The sequence below is a fragment of the Mesoplodon bidens genome (genome assembly GCF_964165515.1).
Source record: "Mesoplodon bidens genome assembly, chromosome: 4".
Classification (NCBI taxonomy): Eukaryota; Metazoa; Chordata; class Mammalia; order Artiodactyla; family Ziphiidae; genus Mesoplodon; species Mesoplodon bidens.
Window position 1 is genome coordinate 10,138,182 of NC_138160.1, and position 14,432 is coordinate 10,152,613.

General features: G+C 43.2%; 1 protein-coding gene across 2 annotated transcripts in view; it reads right to left on the reverse strand.

The window, feature by feature from the left end:
- The window catches only part of CTNND2 (catenin delta 2), a gene marked incomplete at its 5' end in the record, with an annotated part of 962,722 nt that overhangs the window by 215,898 nt on the left and 732,392 nt on the right, over positions 1 to 14,432 (reverse strand). For both annotated transcript variants that reach the window (XM_081231805.1, XM_081231804.1), the window contains one exon: positions 12,554 to 12,767. In XM_081231805.1, coding sequence (XP_081087931.1) covers positions 12,554 to 12,767 — 214 coding nt within the window. The remainder of the gene's footprint in view (positions 1 to 12,553; positions 12,768 to 14,432) is intronic.

Sequence of the window (14,432 nt, forward strand, 5' to 3'; positions counted from 1 at the left end):
TGGGCAGCCCACTGGAAGAGAAAGTCGCTCTGTGAAGATAATTTAGTGCACGCAAACCCAAACCGAAGCTTCTCCCTGCCAGGCTGAGTTTCATCCTCTAAGGCAGGGGTCCCCAACCTCCGGAATCTAATGTCTGATGAGCTGAGGTGCAGCTGATGTAATAATAATAGAAATAAAGTGCACAATGAATGCAATGTGCTTGAATTATCCCGAAATCATCCCGCTCCTCCCCACCCCTGGTCCGTGGAAAAATTGTCTTCCACGAAACCAGTCCCTGGTGCCAAAAAGATTGGGGACTGCTGCTCTAAGGGACAACCAGGAAGGAAGTTTGTTTTGACCATTTCGTGGAGAGTAACAAATAAAAACATCTGCTGGGAAGGAAACCAGGTGTTGGGCTAGGGATGCAGACATTCTTTAATTCTCTCCTCTCCTCCAGGATCCGGTGGGGATTTCGATGTGTGTTCGTTAACACTAGTTAATGTAATTTTTGTGATAATTGTAGAACAAATAGAGCAAACTCTCAAATATAATTAGGGAAAAGTGATTCTAATTAACTTGTATCTCGTGGGTTGCAAAGTGGAGCCACAGATCAGTTATGCACTGTCAGACCTAACAAGTAAAACACACTGTACATTTCCAACCGGACAAATAAACAAAGCAAGACACAGTGCCCCTGGCAATACTTTCCTTTGAACCTTTCTGACGTGCTGGCGTGCTCTGAAACTTAATTGTAGGTAAGCATGGTCATGTTTCACGTCATCAGCAACCAATGATCATGGCAGTGAAAAATGAAGACAACCTCAGACAGTCTGGGAACATCCAACACGTTACCTCGACAGCATGGAAAATGGGATGCACTCATGCAGTAGGCTCAGGTGGGTGAACAGAGGTCCTGAGGGAACCCCAAAAGGTTTTTCAGGAAAGTAGAGGGCTGTCACAGTGGCAAGCCCCATCCCAGCTCACAGCACCAGCAATAACAGTTGCTTACTGCGGGCTGTAAGTTAGGGAACTGTTACAGGCAATTCCTGCTATGTTTGTTAGAAGTCACCCCACTGTCTCTCTCTCACATGGGCAAGCACATTAGAATAAGTGGCAACCTCATATTCTTTCTAATTTGCAAAAAATGATAAATGAGCCACATGTTTTCATAACTCAGTTACTATTAGCAACAAACTGTTCTGGCATCTCTCAAAATACGTCCATGCCTCCTAACCCACAGTGGTAACTGTTGGCCTGGAGAGAATAGAAAGTGATATTCCTGAAACATCCATGATCATGAGAACTGCTGTCGGATTTTATTAAAAACGTGGAGTCCCAGGCTATTACCATAGAGATTGTGGACCTGGAAATCTGTATTTGATTGCCGGGGGTGGGGATTGGGAAATCATTGTTGTAAAGCAGACAGGCACTGGAAATAGAGCACCAGGCATGTCCCAGAGCCCAGCAGTGACACTGAGCAACTCCTTTAATTCCAGAGGCTCAGGGGACCCAGCAGAATGATTGGTAAGTGGTGGGTATTGAGGAATGTTTGTTCATCCCTTTTGGGGATACAAGAATGCAGAGAATACCCTGATTCTTAGGTTAGGCAGGCTGAAGAGAAGGAAGAATGTAATACAGAGGAAACAACGTGACATGACAGCTTTAGATACATTCACTGGTGTTCTACCCTATGGAACGTGTAACAAAGAAGGGTTGTAGAACTGATTTACAGTCAATGTCTTGTCTTACCATAACATAAGGAAGCATACACTCCTTTAAAACACTGCATATCAAAATGTCTTGCTCATTGGAACACAGGTGCCACCATCTTGGTTGTTAATAAGAGAGCCACACCCTAAAGAATATGATCTATGACTGGATGGAGGCTGGGTTTCTAAAGACTATGGGGCACAGTTGTGTTATCACCTACAACCTTCAGACTTCATGTATGGGAGAGAGAAAGAAACGTCCATCTTAGTGAACACAGCTTTCTTTGGGGCTTTTCATGTTTTTAAGCTGAGCTTCATTCCAAGTAACAAATTCCCATCACTTTCTGATCTCCGTAGCCTGCTTCATTTTTCATCACGGTACTTACCACTCCCTGAAATTATAGGTTTATTATCTGTCTTGTCCACTGCAACATAAGCTCTATGGGGGCAGGCCTCTGAGTTCCTAGTTTGAAACATTCTGCAATGGTTCTGTTGATGCATATTGAAATTACACTTAAAGTCTTGCTATAGTTCACTTCTTTACTTTGAAATCAACTGAAATCCACGATCTCTCCCACCTGTGTCCTTTTTGTTTTCTCTCTTTCTCCATCCAGCTCCCTGGAGCACAGGTACCACCATCTTGGTCATTAGGAGGAGTGCCATACCCTAGAGCTGGTCTCTGGCTAGAAGGTACCTGGGTACTTATTCCTATAGGCCAGGCACCTAAACCTCACTGCCACATAGTAGACACTCTACAAGCATTTGTTTAATGAATAAATTAGACCCATGGCCTACAGACCTCCTTCAATCTCTAGGACTAAGAGTAGGGGTGGGTAAGAAGTTAATGGTCTAAATTTCCTAATTTGATTCGGTCTGGTTGGAGAGGAAATCAGAAATCAGAACTAGTGCTGAGGTTTGCTTTTGTCTTTTGTATTTGGATATAACTGGGCAATCTACTATAGAGAGAGGTAACCGTTCAAATGGTTAAAATGACAGAGGATAAGAGAAGACATCTCTATAAAAAATGTGTGAGATACAGATTTGGTTAGGAGATGAGCTGGGGTCAAGAGGCAGACGAAGCACACACACTGATTTCTTCTCGCCTTCAGGGATCCATTAGAATTCACAGCAGTGGGTTGCTGGGGAATGTCTTCCCCAGGGCTGTTGTTTCCTTTCTCTGAATGGAGCACAACGAATGTAAAACAGTCTTCTCCCACACCCCTCACTCAGTCTTCCCCTGGGAGTGGAGGGACTGATTCAAGTAGTCAGTGGGCACACAGGGCTTGGATCAGCTCGGGCCTCCTTCCTCTTGGGAATGAATGGCCATTGGGAACTCTGGTTCCCCTGGGCTCCATGGGATGTGTCCCTGGAGGCTGGTAGCGGGGGAGGAAGGCTGCTCTGGCTCCTCTGCAGCTGTGCGTTGGTGGATACCTCTGCCTAATTCTGAGCTTTTGGATTAGCAAACCTGCTGGGCAAACAAACCTGCAGCCTGGCCTCCAACCTGACCCCTTAGAGTAAGGAGTTGATGAGGTAGCTTCCCTCTTTATTGCATCCAGAACTTGGCTGTGGAAGAGACGGGGTAACAGAGGGTCCTATGAACTATGACCTGGGTGCCAGACACTTGCTTTTATGTATAATGTTTTATTAAAACACAGCCACGCCTATTTGTTTCCATATTGTCTACAGCTACTTTCACCCCATATTAGAACTGAATCGTTGTAACAGAGACTCTATGGCCTACAAGCTAAAACAGTCACCATCTGGCCCTTTACAGAAAAAGTTTGCCAACTCCTGTTCTGGAATCTAGAGGAATGTTAGAAAAGCACGTTGCTGCTAGAGTGCTTTCAGGTTCAAGGGCAAAGGGAAAGTAAAGGGAATGCAGAACTCAATTCCAGCAAACAGTTCTCTCCCTACGCATGCTAGGAAGCAGCGTCCAACCAAGGAAGCTGGTGTAACAGGTGGAAACTCAACTGAGTTCTCCTGAAAGGTATGGGACATGAGCAGAGAGGAATGCTTCACAGACATGCATCCCATCACAGCGGTAAAAAGGAAGATGTGGATCTCAGGGCCCAGAACACGAACAGAGACAGAGACTTGAGCAGCACAGAGCAGAGGTGCCCCTGGAAGCACCCTTTTCAGTGACATCAACAGTGTCTTCAGGGACTTCCCTGGAGGTCCAGTGGTTAAGACCTTCCCTTCCAAGGCAGGGGGTGTGGGTTGGATCCTTGGTCGGGGAGCTAGGATCCCATATGGCTCGTGGCCAAAAAAGCAAAACATAAAACAGAAGCAACGTTGTAACAACTTCAATAAAGACCTTCAAAATGTTCCACATCAAAAGAAAAAAAACTTAAAAAAAAAGGAAAGAGTGTCTTCAGTCTGGGAATCTGTGGAGGGTGATTCTGCATCCTGCATGGGGCTAGGCGATTTCACAATTCCAAAGTACAAAGCAGGGAAAGAGCTGTGTGGCACAGGGTTGAGAGACATCTGTGAACAACTGAGCGTGGAAGGCATGTCATCACACAGCGCACATGCCCTCGGCGCAGAGCTGAGACACCCAACTCCCAAAGAGGAAATTAACAGTCAAAGGTTTCAAGCACGTAGGAAGGGAAAGGAGTCCCCTCTGGTGACACCTGCTGTGGTGGGTCTGTGCTGTGTCACCCCGCAGAGCTGCAGCCACGCCTCCCAGAATTCCCTTCCCTGCACATTCCAGGTTGAGGTTGTCAGGGGAGAAATCTGCAGGCAATTTGGAAGGTTCGGGGAAGCAGCAGGTGGTAAGCTCTGGAGGAAGGGGGGCACCATGCTTCCCCATGTCCTGGGCCAGGCAAATGGCTATGGCAAAGGGCGCCAGCTTTCGTGCGTCTCTCATGTAGCCAGTATGCAGCCAAGGAGAGGCAGAAGAGGGTGCCAGGCTATCCTCACGGGTGCCCGCTGGCCCTCGCTCTCCCCTGCTTCATATTCAGCTTTCCTTCCTCATCTTTACCTGCCGACCTACGTCAACTTCAGCCCCGGCACCAGACACAGAGGTACAGCCTTCCTCAGACTTCTTCACCAGTTCCTGCTGGGATGTCAGGTCTCATTCTGATAATAAATCCCTTTCTCCATACCACTCATTCTGCTCATGCTTCTCTGGTCAAACCCCAGCTGACACACCTGGTGAAGGCATCTAAATATTCCAAGATGGCAGCAATGTATACAATTCCAATTTCCCAAAGAGGAGACTACATGCATGAATGCATAACACCTAGATTAACTTTTGCTGAGATTTTTTTCTCCTGAGTCAATTTAAGTTCACCCATTGTAGACTCTGGAAGCCGGGTACCACCAGACTGGCCTCATCGGACTCACTGAATCCAAGGAGATCTTCATTTACTCATCTTTCCTCTGATACTGTGGTTGGCAAAATAATGGTCCTCCAACAATGTCCACATCCTAATCCCCAGAAACTGTGAATATGTTACCTTATATGCCAAAAGGGACTCTGAAGCTGCAATTAATTTAAGGATCTTGAGATGAGGAGAGTCTACTGGAGATTCTGGTGGGCCCAATCTAGTTACGTGCGTCCTTAAAAGCAGAGGACCATTCCAGGCAGCAGTCATGGGAAATGTGACTGTGGAAGACTCATCGGTGATGCCATGTTGCCAGTTTTGAAAATAGAGGAAGTGGGTCACAGTTAGGGGATGTGGATGACCTCTAGAAGCCGGAAAAGGCAAGGCCTGTCCCCCCTAAAGTCTCCAGAAAGGAACACAGTGCTGTTGACACCTTGATTTTAGCCATTTTAGCCCAGTGAGGCTTGTGTTGGACTTCTAACCTCCAGAACTAGCAGATTATAAATTTGCATTGTTTTAAGGGCTAAATTTGTGGAAATTTGTTGTAGCGGCAATAGGTAATCAATACAGACTTTAGTAAGTGACTGCCATGGTCTTGACTCTGGCCGGTCCTGGGTACCCACCTGTGTCTGAGATAACCGTTCTTGAGGGCCAAGGATGGCTTCTTTCTTAAAGGTGATGGGCACACGCCAGGGTTCACATCCTTAAACAGTGAGAAGAGTGGGAGCTGACACTGAAATAATGCATTTTCTGAGGCCCCTGAAACTATGTCAGCAGTTCCATTGTGAGGTAGCCCCTGTTGCTGAGGGAACCAAACCCCAGAGAACCCTTCTGGCAGAGACTATGCAGAATAAAGACGTTGGGGAGGATGGTTTTTACACTGTAGTTAACTTAAGAATCGTGGTCTGTGAACTTTAACACACAATGGCAAGAGATATTGATTTTTTAGCTTTAATTCCTTTGAACTTTAATGTCTTTGGACTTCAACATGAAAGTGGATTTAAACTTTGATTTTTAATTTCTCCTTGGGAATTTGGTATTTGGTAGGGATTATATTAAAATTCAAAGCATCTCTACATTGCTGGCATTTCATTACTTGAATGTCTCTGTTCATTTTTATCTTTATGATGATGCTTAACATTACTGCAAAACCTCTGATATGCTATGTTGGATAACATGGCTGGACATTATTTGGGATAAAAAATAAATCTGGATTTTAATTTTAAATCTTGGGAAGACAGTGACCCTGGATTGACTTAAATAATGTGCTATTCTGACCCCTTTCAGTACCGCTTGGTATAATTTATAAAATGCCCACCAGGAGTCCCAGGTGAAGACCAAAAAGCCCCAGGAAGATGGAAGAAAGGCTACTTTGACAAAATGCTTGGCTCCTGCTTTGGAGAGAGGAGCCATGCCTCTGGCTGATCATACAAATAAAATAAGAGAAAAAAACAAGGCTGGAGGATGTTAGTGGGGAAAATGCTTCTCTGTTCCAATGTCTCCTTCCATAAAGGGTGTTTGTTTGTTACACCCCAGAGTTCTTTTGAAATAGTAAGCCCACTGGCTAACAGACACAGAGTAATGCCTCCAACCTGGCTTCCATTGGCAGTAGAGATAATATTTAGTAATATTTACACTTTGTCTACCAGACTTATGGTTTTGGAGGCTAGAAATCCAAGATCAAGGTGTCAGCAGGCTTGGTTCCTTCTGAGGCTGTGAGGGAGAAGCTGACCATGCCTTTCTCCTGGCTTCTGGTGGTTTACTGGGAATCTTTGGTGTTCCTTGGCTTGTAGAAGTATCACCTCGATCTCTGCCTTCATCTTCACATGGCATTCTCCCTGTATGTGTCTGTGTCCAAATTTCCTTTTTTCATAAAGACGTCAGCTCTATCAGATTAGGGGCCTATCGTACTCTAGCATCCTAACTTAACTAATTACATCTGAGTCACGTTTTGAGGGTCTATGGGTTAGGACTTCAACATATGAATTTTGAGGGCATATAACTCAACTTTGGAGCCCTTTGGAGACTAGGCATTAAATCAAATGACCTAATGCTAGTAAGTAAAATAGTTAAACTGAGGCCTGTCTCCTTAATTAAAAGAAAAGACTATTTGGGTACACGAAGCATAAAATGAAAAAATATACTCTGCTGTTGGAGAAGTAGAACTCTTAAGGACACTTGCTTTCAACAGAAATAAAACTTATTTATTAAGTTTTATGGTTTAATGAAGATTGTTTTAGTATGATTTGTAAAGCATCCTGAAATCTTTAGTTGGGCATTTCAAAATTTAGGTTATTTCCGTCTTTAGGGAGAGAAAAGTTGTATTAGTCAAGCCCAAAGGACAGGCAGCAGTTCTAATCAAAGTTTATTTGCTTAGGAACATTTCAAGTAATGGCCAGCATAAAATAGCTTCAACTGGATTTAAATAAAATTCTGATCATCATCTCATAGTAATTATTGCATAGGAAGAAAATTATTTATTTCAAGGCCTAACAGGAACTGGCAAAATATATTCTGCTATGAATAGATACTGAAGTGCAAACAGGCAGCTGTTTTTTTAAGCAAGCATGCTTATGTGTTGAATGTAAATGCATGTAAATACCTCAATTTTTAACATTTTATTATTGTTCAAACTGTTTGCCAAGGAATACTCAGTAAATAATGTAAAGTTCTGCAAAGTCATTTAGTTCTTTTAGTCTTTTATTGTTTATAATTTGGTGTTCTCAATCCTTCTGGATATAGAGCTTAAGTCTAATCTAAAGTCTGGTTTATAAACATGCTTTATTTTTTTTTTAAATCACTAAAATTGTTCTTTTGAATATTTGTTTACAAAAGATCCTAGTTTGTAAATATCTAAAGAGGAATTCAAAGTGTCTCCCTTCCCCTATAATTGTTTTTTCAATGCACATCTGTTTTCACAAATTCACTAACAGGCAGGAAGGAAAATACAACAGAAAAAACTTCGTGTATTAGAGGGGCCTGGGATGTCTTTATTCCTTGCTGAACGATTAGGTCTGCTGAAGAATTACAAAGGAAGTAATGAGCAGAGTTGTTATGCTTGAATCACTGTCTTTTTGATTCATGCACAAGTGTCTAACCTAATTCCAAAAAGGTTTTGAGGAGGGTCCTTGTGACAACAGAAGTGAAGTGACCCTTTTACCCTCTACTCCACCCTCCAAAGCCATCACCTCTTTTTTCTTCCCATAAATTTATTTATTTATTTTTGGCTGCATTGGGTCTTTGTTGCTGCGCGCAGGCTTTCTCTAGTTGCGGCGAGCGGGGGCTGCTCTTCGTTGCAGTGTGCGGGCTTCTCATTGTGGTGGCTTCTCTTGTTGCGGAGCACGGGCTGTAGGTGCATGGGCTTCAGTAGTTGTGGCACACAGGCTTAGTTGCTCCGCGGCATGTGGGATCTTCCTGGACCAGGGCTCGAACCCGTGTTCCCTGCACTGGCAGGCGGATTCTTAACCACTGTGCCACCAGGGAAGCCCGCCATCACCTCTTTCTATGCTCAACTAGTTAAGTTTCTAAAACATGGACACGTTTGCCAGAATATCTCTTTTAATGATTAGAAGCCAGTAATCCAGGGTGTGACAACTCACAGCAGGGTCCCCAACCATTACAGCAGGCGCTGGCAGAAGCACCAAGGTGGCTGTGCTGGTGTGGGTTTGCTGACCGCCAAGCCTGCATGTGCAGATGTCCAAGGCTTTAGCACACACCTGATGACCATAGACATTCAAAAGCATTTGAGAAATGAGCAACTAAGGAGTGAGCGAAAGGCCTGGACTCACAGAGAGAGGCTTACTGGAGTAGAAAGTTCATCAGACTTGGGCAGAGACTGAAACCAAGCAGGACCCTGTGGGGCTCCTAGGCACAGAAGCCTTTCTGTGTCCCCCCCTCCCCACCCAGGCCCTGTTCCTTGTTTGTAGGGAACGGACTGCAGCTTCCATGACCTTCCCTGGGTCCCAAAGGGTAGATTCAAATATTTGCTAATCAAAGAAGGGAGGGAACATAGAGGTAAGGGAGGATCAGCCAAGAAGCAACAGTGCAGCATTGGGGCAGGGTGCTGGTTCACCTAAAGGAATATACATAACGATATCTTTTGAGCTCTTTATAGAACTAAAACCCCCAATAAATAGAAGATGTCAGCATTCTTCATTCTAGAGAAGACCATCTGAGGCCAGATTAAAAGGAACCAGAGAAGTTCATCAAGATCACCTGAGACCAGATGAAAGGAGTGCAGGCCCTGCACACATCCTAATCTTATCAGCAACCGCACCTTTGAACTATGGCTATAAAACTCCTCACCAAATCCCCCTGGGTTAGGATGCACGGGGACACACAGGAGCCTGCTGTGTCCCCTTGGCCTGGCAAAGCAATAAAGCTATTCTTTTCTACTTCACCCAAAACTCTGTCTCCGAGATTCGGTTCAGCACTGGTGCACAGAAGCCTAGTCCAGGACTCTCAGAGGAGAGGAAAGAGGATAACACATAAGAGAAATGGAGGACTGGATAACCTTGAAGTTAAGTTGGGTTGGTGATACTAAAATCGTGTATTCTCAGAGCTCTGCAGGAATCCCAGCTCTCACAGTGCACTTTGGTGGTTGACCATGGCTGGTGCTGAAGATGAAAATGACTCTCTAAGCCTCTTGGAGGTGAATACATTTGCCTCATTTGACTTTCTTCTTCAGGCAGTGGAGTCAGCTTTGGCTAGATTTGCATCTTGTTGCTCTGTTTAAATGGAAGTCAGTGAGCCTCGCAGGCTTCCAGGCAGCCCCAGGTTTCCACCAGCGTGGAAATTTAGAAGGCTTTGTCACTAAAGACTGACTTGCAGCGGCAATTCCTTCCATGCTGGATTGCTCTCCTAGATGCTTGCCTCGGACTTCCTTTTCTAGAGGGGTAGCTTGGCCAACGTGCTTGTTGTTTTTCAACAGCATCCACTGTGGCAATTCCTGAAACCAGGAGCTTCAGCCAGTCTAACTGTTTTGACAACCTAGTTTTCTTTGAAAAAGGTGAAATTCGTGCCTGAAGTTCAGCCGGGCACAATAAGACCCTGCCTCTGGAAAGGCAGAAAACATCTATTGAAGTAGCAACCACTGTCACCCTGAATCCATTTAGCTCTGATGGCTTGGATGGCATCATGGCAGAAGACAGCATTTTTTCTAGGAGAGAGTCTGGGCCACAAGCTCATGCTGATGAGGAAACAGTGGGTCATGATTTGATAATGGGTGCAAACTTTTGTTCTTCTCAAAAGGAGCAGAATAAGAGGCATATGTTTTCTAGGTATAACAAGTCCAAGCATCTTTTCTACAGCCAAAGCTTCACCAGGGAAAGGAAACTTGTGGGCATTCTGAAGAGTTTATCTGCCTTTGATGTTTCCAAATGGGGCTCACACAGATATTTTTGATGTTGCTCAGGGGCACATAATGAGTGACACGCAGCATCTGTCAGAAGCAGAGCTAAAGGCAAGGGAGGAGCCAGCCTTCATTTCTTTCACAGCAGCTTCAAATATCACAAGAAGTGCAGGGCGTGTTGTGGTAGACAGCATCATGGGACACAGGCATTGCTGCCATCTCCTTTCTGATTGAAGCCATCAACACCTCAACCTTTTGCATGGGGCTGAGTTTCTCTGGCAATGAGATAAGCCACCACAGAGAGTGCTTCAAGACAAGGGATATGTGCTGGAGCAAATCCAAATTTTGGTAGAATCCAATTCTTTTCAAATCATGAAACGGATGCATAAGTACACAGCAGGGTGTTCCTTTAGTTGTGTTGGCCTCATACCTCCACTGGCAAGGAAGCCAATGCACAGAAGCACCATGGTGTTTGTTTTCCATCATGCACATTGAGTCCTTTCACTTGCAGGCATTCCAACTTAAACATGATCCATAAAAATAAGCACGGGTGTTCATAAGTTTAATGGCAGGGGATGTTTTCAGTTCTTTCACTCATCCCCAAACTATCCTACACATCATAATATGTGCATAACAACAGTTTTTCCTTCCCTGACCATGTCACCCCATGCTAGTTTAGTGTGAACCATTACTATCAAAACACAACCCTTGACAACTTTTTTTTTCCCCACAAAGACAATCCTCCACTTAGAGAAAGAAAAAAAAAAAAAAAGAAAGAAAGAAAAGGAAAAAGAGAAAACAAAAGGAAAAAAAAATTGGGAGTCTAGTTCTAATTTAGCTAAGTAGAAAGGAGATGTGACAATAATCTTAAAGGGTGTAAGTTAGAGAAAATATGCTGCAGCTGGGAGTCCTGACCCAAGAATGAACAAATATTTATGACTCTAGCTTCGGTAATGTATTTTCTTAAATGAGCAAGTGAGCATATGCTCATCAGCATAGTTTCAAGGAACTTTTAGAGTCGAGACAGAAGGTCAGTGGAATCATGGATAATTAAAAGATCCTTCTCTGAGAGTCAACCCTGCAATCCCCTTGCCAAATACTTGAAGGAGTATTTTTATTTATTTATTATTATTTTTTTTTGCGGTACGAGGGCCTCTCACTGTTGTGGCCTCTCCCGCTGTGGAGCACAGGCTCCGGACGCGCAGGCTCAGCGGCCATGGCTCACGGGACCAGCCGCTCCGCGGCACGTGGGATCTTCCCAGACCGGGGCACGAACCCGTGTCCCCTGCATTGGCAGGCGGACTCTCAAACACTGCGCCACCAGGGAAGCCCTGAAGGAGTACTTTGATGAGCCAAAAAACAAATATCACATAGAACAGCAATATATGTATATATATATATATATATATATATATATAATCAAGAAGAGTGATTTGAAATTCTGTACTGAGACCACCAATACCCATAGCCCTCCAACAAGTAAAACTGCACATTTAAAAAGTGAGGGGCAACAGCAAATGACTAATGTTTCCTGTATCCATACATATTCCACAAAGGCACATGCTAAATGCTTTACATTTTTTCACTGATTAATCCTATGGCTCTATAAGGTAGTTACCATAATTATGTCCATTTCACAAAACTCCAAAGTCCTATGCTCATGGAAAGGCTTTCTCTCATGATCACTTTTGAGAAATTCCTTAATCTGTAATTTTATATAACCTGGGGGCTTTTACTACGCATAAATATTTTATCCAAGAAATTAACTGTTAAGTACAATAAGAGCTCTGTTGTTAAGCACACTCTAAGCCAGAATATATACCTGATTAACAATAACTCACATGCCCTGTCCTTTCATCAATTATGATTAATGTCATTCTAATGATGACCCATGGGTATTCTAAGATGTCAACTACTTCTGAATCAAATGACAAAGGCTGAAATATGGTCATAGAATTTTAGGAGGGTTATGTTTACTGGATGCTAGTTATTTAATATGACCCATCTACCGGCATGACAACTGATACCCTTTCATTCACTTTTGTTATTTACAGAGACACATAGGGACGACTAGTGTTATTAGCTCTCAGAGAGGCTGGGACTATAATACTTGGTGAGCACATCACGACCGTGCTAGATGATGGGAAATTTATCTGAGAGTCAGTCATGCCGTTAATAAGGATTCTGACCTGTGACCAGCTCCCGGATCTCCAAGTCGGTGGTCTTGCGGAGCAACCTGACCAGTGCTGGGATGCCGCCACAGTTCTTCAGGGCGATTTTGTTGTCATCGTTGGCTTTCCCATACACCAAGTTTCTCAACGCCCCACAGGCACTACGGTGGACTTCCGTCATCCGATGGTCCAGCAGGTCCACCAGGAGCTGAATACCTCCTTGTCTCCTTATCTGAAAGAGTAAAGGAGAAAGCAAGGTTGCCTTAGAGAGGATGATTTCACTATTTAAACCCCAACAGGTTTTTCATATGAGGTAGTTGCTATCAATACAATTAATTACACTGAACTGAATGAAGGCCTTTTACAAAGGGAAAAGAAAACAAATTATTGTTCTCTGTAGATTCTATTGCTTTTACTTGTTTTAATATCTTACCAATAAAAATTCAAATGCATTTCCTTTCAAGGCATAGAATTTTGAAAAGATGATTTTAACCTCCTAATGGGTGTCTCAGCCATTTCTCTCTATAAAAATATGCCACATACTCAGGGCATGAAGCAGATGGATGGGCAAAAGAATGCTTCTCACTCCTAAGACTTATTAAATGTAACCGCTGTCTTAAAGGGCTGAAGGATTGCTGTACAAAATGTGAAAATGATGCTTAATAGGGGAATGCTCCCAACCTTTCAAAGGAACCAGAAGCCAAATGAAAAACCAGAAATGACACAAGTCTTTTCATCTGAGAAGACCTGGAAACTAAGAATGTCACCCACAATGGCAGCTGGTCTGAACACGAGGACCAAGTCATGTTCTGCAGAACATAGGTATTTGATTAATAACAAAAGTAAAATAATATTACATTTGGGTGTTCTTTTTACCCAAAGAAAATGTTTCTTTTTTTAAATAAGTAAATTTAAAAAAAAAAAAGCCCTTGCACTATGTTTCCAGATGTGTTTTCTCCTTGCTGTCTTTTAATAGACCCATTTCAAAATTTAAACTGCAAACAAATGGTCTAGTTAACATACATAGCATTTCATGCAGTTTTCATTAGCAGAGCTGTATTTGAATATTTCTGTATTTGGAAGAAGAAGACATACAATTCACTCAGTAATATTCTTTCCTTTTTTTAACCTCATTATCCCTCAGGGATTGAAGAATTATAATTTGGCATGAATGAATATAATCTGACACCTTCCCTATTTAGTTTTCTGTTTACAGAAAACTCATTCATCCCACAGATGTGCAGGGGCACAGGGCTGGATCCCCAGACTCTTTCAACAGTGCTCCAGTGCCATGTTCTCCAGGAGGCCACTCAGGTACACTGTTTAAAACTGCCATCTGAATCACACCACCTGCCTAATCCAGCAGTCTTGTTTCACCTTAATCTGTCATAGAATCCTTCATAGCATTTGTCCTAACTTCTTTATTATGTTTCTTGTTATTGTCTGTCTTCTGCTAGAATGTATATTCTTGGAAGGCAAGTCTCTTTGTCTTGTTCATTGGTAGATCCCCATCCCTATTCCAAGTGCAATGCCAGGCACACAGTAGAAGTGCAGTAAGTATTTGAGTAAATGCAGAGGGATTACTTGTTACAGCGTGTTTCTTTCTCAGGTCAGCTAACTCAAAACTGAGTAATATCCTCTTTAAAGGAAAACAAAACAAACAAAAAACCCTTTTGTAAACATCTAAGAACGTCTCCAAGGGGCCACTGCAGCTCTTCTGGGACCAGCTTACAAAAAAATGAGGATGCATGTCTCACACGTAAGGTGGACCATCTCATGATTCAGAATATGCCGGGAGGAATTATTTTCATCCATCAACCAAATGAAAACAGAGAAAGTTGAAATTCTCCCAGAACTCATGGACTCTAGGTCCCTAATTTAGAAAACATGACTGTGG